This window comes from Siphateles boraxobius, unplaced genomic scaffold (assembly GCF_051911475.1).
Source record: "Siphateles boraxobius isolate OS27281-9 unplaced genomic scaffold, OSU_SipBor_1 76, whole genome shotgun sequence".
NCBI classification, from domain to species: domain Eukaryota; kingdom Metazoa; phylum Chordata; class Actinopteri; order Cypriniformes; family Leuciscidae; genus Siphateles; species Siphateles boraxobius.
Genome location: NW_027509204.1, coordinates 3507501 through 3515706, shown reverse-complemented (window position 1 = coordinate 3515706; position 8206 = coordinate 3507501). Strand labels below are relative to the sequence as shown.

At 41.4% G+C, this 8206-nt stretch overlaps 1 protein-coding gene across 4 annotated transcripts; it reads right to left on the bottom strand.

Annotated features, from left to right (window-relative positions):
- Nucleotides 1–452: 452 nt before the first annotated feature.
- On the bottom strand, nucleotides 453–8170 carry hmga1a (high mobility group AT-hook 1a). 4 transcript variants are annotated; one of them, XM_077217796.1, is made up of 5 exons: nucleotides 8023–8170; nucleotides 7015–7121; nucleotides 5718–5810; nucleotides 4128–4187; nucleotides 453–2397 (listed from the first exon to the last, which is right to left on the bottom strand). In XM_077217796.1, the coding sequence occupies exons 2-5, from the start codon at nucleotides 7102–7104 to the stop codon at nucleotides 2326–2328; spliced, it is 315 nt and encodes a 104-aa protein (XP_077073911.1). In that variant the 5' UTR covers nucleotides 7105–7121; nucleotides 8023–8170; the 3' UTR covers nucleotides 453–2325. The 4 variants fall into 4 exon arrangements, with proteins under 4 accessions (XP_077073911.1, XP_077073912.1, XP_077073910.1 ...); XM_077217797.1 differs by having other exon boundaries at nucleotides 5718–5807; nucleotides 8023–8158; XM_077217795.1 differs by lacking the exon at nucleotides 8023–8170 and adding an exon at nucleotides 7419–7588.
- Between the last annotated feature and the right edge of the window lie 36 nt (nucleotides 8171–8206).

The following is an 8206-nucleotide window of genomic DNA, read 5'->3' as shown; positions in this document are numbered from 1 at the left end:
GTTTGATTCGTATATGGACCCTTAATGTTCAGATATACATTTTGAACGGACAGTTTTTTCATTTGCTGTAAAGGCAATCCTAAAAAGAAAACAATTTTGTTTCGAGACATTGTAAAAAAAAAATATATATATAGAAAAACAGATAAAAATATAAGTCCCCTTCCATCAAAGTACAGAGAAATCAACCGATTGATTTTTTATTCATGTAGGGCAATATAACAGGTTGTAATTTTACAATTAATAATTTAAATGAAAAAAAAAAAAAATTCCAAGCAGAAATGCAAACCGTGATCGTACGCAGATTTGACTGAGGCAGGGTAAAACAGAAACCAGGTGAAGGATAAAACATCATGGCGAATTCAGAGAGAAGGGTTAAGATTTACATTTATTCTTACAATAGAGTTGCATTCGTTCCAAGCAATAACTTGAAGAAATACAGCCAGACCAAGATATGTACGAATTCTTAACTTTATTACCATTTTGAGTATAAATTCCTGCAGTCCACAATAGAAAATGCAGAGTGTATACATTGAAAAGACTGATCCCAAACCAGTTGTGCACGGGCACATAAAAACAAGACATCAGTATTGAGGGGGGCATGTTAAAAACCAGCCTTAGTACCATCATGATCTACTAAACGGGGGCTCAGAGCTAAGCAACTAGCAGGATGTAGTTTATTACAGGAAAGGAAAGACAGAAAAAAGCCCTAACCTTTAGGTGCCACACTAAATCATTTTGTCCATGATACAACAAATCAAAGTCAATTCAGTGCACCAAACGAATACGTATAGAAAAATAAACTAACACACACACAAACCTATATTTCTACCACAGTCTGAACTTGTTTTGCATCTCTGTGACTCAATGCAGTAATTCCTGTGGCGTGTCCAGATGTTTATATATGAAAAAAAAAAAAACAGTTTAAAACAAAAATAAAAGCAACAAAAATCCCACACTGGAGACCGTTATAAATGGATCAGACACTGCACTGGGACCAGCTGAACGTCGTCAGGAAAGAGAAGAGTAATCCGTCATAGGCTGTTGTAAAGTGAGGTATGAACGTGACGGTCAAGTCCAGAGTAGAACTGACCTGGTTGCAGTTTTCCGGGTTTAATTAACCATGTTTGTAGCAGCATTAAGTTCTGAGAGGAGACCCAGTCACTGGACCGATCAGCGTTCCCTGACATGGAATTTAACACGTCAAAAAAACAAACAAAAAAAACAGCATGAAGAAAAGAGCCAACATTGTCTGAGTGGACTGTTAGAGGACAGAAGTGACACGGCTGGGAAGTTCGCAAGGAAATGGAATGATCTAGCATTTTCTACTTTTAAAAAAATGTTTAAGATTTGCATGCGAGATTAACAGATTTATTTGGGGCTGATAAAAGCACTGCTGGCGTAAATCATTCGCGGTGCATTTTGGGAACGAGGAGCAGGCTGCCATGCTTCAGTTGGTGGTTAAACAAATCAAGCCACTTCCAAAATTAAAACCCCTCAGGCAATCGCTTCCTTAGATTATCCGGTAAACTGAGTTGCACTGAAAATGGGCCGACCACGCGAGCGTTGGCGCGCCGGTACACTTATCGCAGAAAGTGAAATCATGATGGTGGCGAGACAGCGGAGGGAGTTATGGAAAACAAAGAGTCAGAACGGTTTCACGACAAAGCATTGAATGATATGTTGATTACAAGTTAAAAGACCTCTAGATTATGCTCACGCAAAAATATGCTCATTTTATTTCTAGCTTGAATCACGGAGTAGCTAAAAAGTATAACTGGAGACATCGAGTTACCACACACACGCACACACAACCTAAGTAAAAACAAACGAGTAGGTCAATTCACCTTTGTCCAGTACACAACGACATGAATTTCACACAACCTACCATATCTTAGACTTTGAAATTGTAAAAATAAACTTGAATTCTCAAGGCCTGAAACTGTTGTTTGCGAAAAAGAGAAAACTTCAGTATTTTGCAAATCGCTTTGTGTCAAGCCGCCATCAGAGCATATCTTTGTCCAGTATTACGACAGACGCTTTCGACCAATTACCCATTGAGTGCGAGACATATACAGATGTGCATACACATGTGCATGCATCCATGAATGGACATACAGTATTCTGAGTCTTTTTCCAGTGGTGTTACACAGAGAAGGCGCATGAAGTGTGCAGTCCTCCCTGACACTAGGGGGCGCTAGAGCGTAAAGGTGAGTAGGAGGGCGAGGGTGGCACTAGTGTAAGGGGAAGAGGGGGGGGGGGGGGGCAGTCCAGCTCTGGTCAACAGGAAGAAATAACGTTGTATTGTGAGGTAGCACGAGTTGCTGGTTACTGTTCCTCTTCCTCCTCTTCTTCCTCCTCCTCCTCCTCCGAGGACTTGGATGGCTGCTCCTCTTTCTCCTGGAGAAGAGAAAACACAGTCCGATGAGAGAAAATCATTTATATTTGTATCAAAGCATGCAAAATACTATGCAGAATGCAATGGTCACAAAAGCATTTCCTTGTGAGATCACACAACTACTGAACTCAGGGAAACTCCAGGACTTCAAGCACTACCTTTTTTGGTTTTCAAGGACTACAATCAGAGATCTCACTTATCAAACATCTTTATCATCTTTTAAATTCTAAAAAAGGTAAACCGATAAATAAAAAATATACTAATAAAACAAAATGTTACAAATAAATAAAGCGCAGCACATGCAAGTATGCAACGACTCGGTATCCTTTCAATGGTTAAAGTTAACAATGACAAAGATTATCACTTTCCTTGTTCAAACTGATTTTTTCTTCATGAATATATGATTGAGCTGAAGAATGAAAGCTGTATTATATACTTGGATATTTATATGAGCAATAGTATGCTATAATATTAACATAGCCATGCAAAATGTCTTTATATATTAGACAGGCTGCAGCGTTCATTTTGCGTAACATCATCGAAAAAAATGTAACACTAATTTTATATATATATAGTCTTTCAATAATCCATGCAACCTTGTCATTAATATGGCTGTTTTCAAGGGTTTTCCAAGACCATTTCAAAAAGTCAAATCAAGCAAACCTTGTACGAACACTGTGAATTACATCTCAAATGTGAAAGAATCTCAACACGATCAGAGTCTCGAAGGGCCGTCCAAATACCCACACTTAGTCTTTGCCACTTTACAAGCAAGACTCTTGTCAACGTGTTGCGCATTGTATTATTGCAAAAATGTGTGTATCATTTACAACATTTGCAACTGCTTTTTATCACTTAAATAGAAGCATTGCAATTGCTAAACTGTGTCTCCTGTTACATAAGGACGACTGACCAGACATTTAGAAGTTTAAATTGCAAAGTATTGAAAATCAAAAATCTCTGTAAACAATCCCATCGGGGAATCAGAAGATTGACACACTTGTGGTCATTACGCCCACTTGAACCGGATACAGGAAATTCGTCATGCAAGTAGACAAGTGCAGAGACCACATGTGTGGGTATTTAGATGGGCCACTGACTCATAACCTGCTTTCATTAATTTAATACAGTCTTTTAGGTAAGTATAGGTCACAATACGACTGCTGCCAACTTAAACTTTGCGCAAATGCTCAAAGACGACGCATTCGATGACACGTCTCTATTAAAACATTAAACAACCTATTAAAATCAAACCAGAGCTTCCCATGTTCAAAGCTGGAATGATTAATTGAAGGAAGTGCCCTGGCTTTCAAAGCATGGCTGTAATAACTGGTAGTGTGACTCAAAAGCCTGGGGTTTCCGTGACTCAACTTGCTGGATTCCTGCAGACATGTTTGAAACGTCAGTGCCTCGTGCCAGAGGAATGCAGGATAAAGACACAGGGGTGATGACTACACCGTGAGCTGTCGAGGAAACGCAGGGCGGCGCGATTACATGCCAAACTGACTTACAGCAAAATAAAAACGTTTCAAGACATTTGATCTGCTCTTATAAACAAGAGCCACAGGAGAAACGCAGGGCGAGAAAGAAATCTCTCGTGAGAAGCAGCCAAATATTTTCATTGGTGCCCGTGGCAACTTCACCACATAAACACTGGTTTAGCCGTGCGGTTTGTGTTCCGTAACGCCACAGAACAGACTCTTAAAGGCACAGAACACACATGAGAACTTACGGCTTTCTTGGGTCGCCCGCGGCGTTTTGTCCCTGCAGGTGCAGACGCCGGCGCTGCTTTCTGAAAGAGAAGAGAGAGTGAGTGAGTGGTGCTACACACACACGGGCAGCAGAGGGAGCGCTGGGCCAGTGCTGGCAGGCGGCCCGGGCCAGCGGGTTCACGGCCCATTATATTGGAAACGGACACGAGCAGCACGCGGTGCACTTCAGCCCGTCAGCCACCTGGTCCAGAGCTGAGAGACAGCTGGTACAAGATGCGCACACACACACACAGACACACAAAAGGCCAAGGCGGTGCGCTTATGGGGGAGGGGTCGGAGGGACAGCTGTTGTCATGACAATAGATGGCGGGGAATGAAGAGTTGAAGGGGGTGGGGGGGCATTATCATCTCTGCTGCTCGTGCACCTGCATCACACAGCGCTTGCTACGCCACAGGAAGCTCTAGCAGGAAGTCAGGAGGTTCAACCGGAATCGAGCAACTGGTTTGGTCTGCAGGCTCGAAAACAGACTGTTGTGATCGTCGCACACAACAAGAGCAAGGCACCAAGAAACAGACCATAAACAATAATGTTTACGTAAAAGGTTCCAGAAGAGAATGTTTACATAAATAAAAGGTTCTTGCAGTGATTGCAGTGATCTAAACTGCTGCTTTATGCAGTGGACACTTATTAAAGGAACAATTGAATGGCCTCAAGAACTCGCCACTAGAATTTGGTGCTGGACAACGATTTGTCGCATCCAAAACAAAAGTTTGTGTTTACATAATGTGTGTGCTGTGCATCATTATTTTGTGTAAATACACACATATCCATGTATATTTAAGAAAAGTGTGTTTATATGCATTTATAATATTATGTATAAATATATATACAGTATATACACATGCGAATATTTCTTTAAAGAGGAACTGGTCAACTATTTCAGCTTAATAAAACCGTGTAGAAATCATTTGGATGGTTTAATAACCTGTTCTGGTGACTTTCCCCGCTCCCCCCAGCGTTCCCAGGCGGAAAACCAACCGCGCTACATGGAGACTAACAACTCGGTAAGTTGGAAATAGGAAGTCTCGTGAGAAGTGAGAACGAGCGAGAAACGCGAACTGCTTTACGGAAATTCGATATTAACACACACGCCGCCCTCAATGTGTATGATGCATTACACACCTCGGTAGACACACTCCACACAATAAAGTTGTCCGTCTCCGATAATAACAAATGCACATGAGCAGCGGTAGAAAGGGGGAGGAGGGGTCACGAGTGAGTTTTTTTACGACAGTGTTGTGAAATATACGGCTCACAGCTGTACTGGGAGCTCGCTGAGACAATATGCGACAACAAAAGTGAAAATCTAGTTGGCTAGAAAAGGCTAGAGTCGCCAAGTTCCCCTTTAAATATATACATGAATACGAGTATTTACATACAAAATAATTATACACAAACTTATTTTGGATGTGATTAATCATTGCTCCGTCCTACTATAAATATAAGTATTTTTTGTTTTTTTAAGTAGGAGGCCAGCAGACAGATGCAACTGTGTTTGTAATATTGCAGAGGTGGTAGTTGTGCACAAACCCACTGAACATCTACTCACTTTGCCCCTCGGTGTCAAGGAGCTGGGCTTGTTTTTGCTGCCCTTTGGTCTTCCTCTCGGTCTCTTCGGTGTGGGCGACCCACTCGGCTCCTGCTGCAAGGAGATCGAAATAAACAGTTACACATACAAGCCAAGTGTGGGTCACCATATACTGGTGGAGAACTTATAAAGCATGTGCTGGTCATCACGAACACAACTGGGCGCTACTTTAAGACCAACAGGTGGCATGCAGTCATTGGTTGCCAAAAGAGAATCAAATACACTGTAGACCATTACAGCCCGACTATCAGTTAAACGTGCAACGCATGCATCTGGATGGTGAGCCAACCGAAAGTAAAATTGAACGGTCTCTTCAAGGACAGAAAACCAAGTTTGTCAATATAAGGACTTGCATTTATGTCAGAAATGTGTGTGAAAAGAAAGACACGCTTATTAACAGGTACATTTATAAACCTTAGTCATTTGCCAGTTATTTGACCACACAATACCAAACCAGAAAAACATGGGGCTTTGGGATGAAAACAGCACACCGCATGTGTTAGCTGTGCCGTCTTCAGTGCAAATGTACCAAAATGAATCTCTACTGAAATGTTGCATATATGTTGCATTAAATGTTAGTTTGTGCTGATTTTAACCATATTGACAACATCCATATGTCACATGCTCACAAAAGCAACAAACTCAGGCATGTAGCATTGCTACAAAAGGTTTAACGGGAAAATTAGTTTGTAGTTTAGAAAAAAAAAACTCTAAAGAAACCAAGATAGCGGTGCATAATGAGTAATTTAGGCTATCTTATATGGTGGCCATGGATTACTACTCAAAGGCTCTGATTACAAGGGTGAGTAATAGAAACTTTAAACCCAATGCACTTTTGAGGCCCTATGAGTGACAGGAGGACGAACCAATCAAACGCTGGCATTTCCCAACAGCCAATCAGCGAGCAGCCGAAACAGTAAATGGGTTACTGCTGGTTTAAAGAGATCATGTTACAGGCCTTGGTCGTCCTGCCACTACAGATGACCACTGCACATGGTAAGCGAGAGCCATTGGGTTGCAAATGCACCAAAACAAAGATTATAATAAGTGCTTTTCTGCATTAAACATTACATTTAAAAAAAAAAAAGTTCAAATCTCCTCAGTCCAGACATCGAAAAGTAACAACCCATTCTGGTATCATTTTAACCTAAAATACAAACCAAGGGCAGGGTTTTCATCTCACCAATATGAAATATAGAATACCAGCCCATTATATACACACATCTATCTAAAACGCCCCCTGGAAGCACTGCAATACCTGTGGGTGTTTTCGTGGTCTTCCACGTCCTCTTTTCTCTGCTCCATCTTTCTCTTTAGGAGCCACTGTGTCCTTGCCGGAATCACTCATTTCGTCTAACTGGAAAACTGCATGAGGGAGGAAAGAAAGAGAGTCGGTAGATTAGCACAAACAAACACTGGTGAAACAACAGAAACTTTAAATACATAACGCGAACATTTAACGTTACTTAGTAGATACTTCAAAAAATGGAGTATACATTAACTTTACAGTGCGTGTAATGAAACCGTGCAGAACGACCGGCTTCTCGTTTGTTTACAACACGCGCTAGGCCTGAGCTCGCGCGAATTCAATCCTAACAATGTCGGTTATAAGCAAATATATTTTAATCACGACGTGTCCGTTTAAACCGTCGGATTTAATACCTTTAAACGGCAGAAGTGAAACCCGTCGGAGGTTGGCTGCGCTGCGGCGGAGCTTTAAAACAGAAAGCTAGACGGCGAACGGCGGTTCCTACGGATACCCCGCAGTTCCAGCGCAAACCGGAACACGGACACAGCGCGAGATTCGCGCCCTTTTAAATCCCCGAGCGTGTGAAAACACGATACTGTTGTTTACACTGCGAAGAGTTATAATCGACTAAAATATTATAAATGGTAAACAAAGACGAATTTTAACACCAAAACTTTTTGTAAAACGACTTAAAACACACTATTTACCCTTTTGTTGCAAACCCCCAACAAAATTACACTTTTAAAAATATATATAATATTTGCTGTATATAAAGTTTATTTGGGAATAATGTAGACCGAGAGAGTGTATCTACAGGTTCTCGTAGGTAATAAAACACGACGAAAAACGCGCCACGCGAGCCCGCCAATCTGCTTAGTGTTTGTTAATCCTTAACAAATAAATCCTTTAAAACTAAACAACTTCTTCCTGTTTTTGTTTTGTCGTATTTCTGTTTTGCAGAGATGTAATAATACTAAATATAGCTTTGAAAATGAATAAGAGATATTTAAAACGTACCCTTTTAAAATGAGCAGTCGGGACGAAGTCCAAAGTGTGTAAACCAGCGCGGTCTGCGAGCTGCGAATGAATGAAACACAACAATCGCCTTCGGGAGTTTCAGGGGCATTTCACGGGGTCTTCCAATGGGACCCGGACCTGCGGGGGCGGGGCCAGCAGGAGGAGGACGTGGGTTTAAATTATC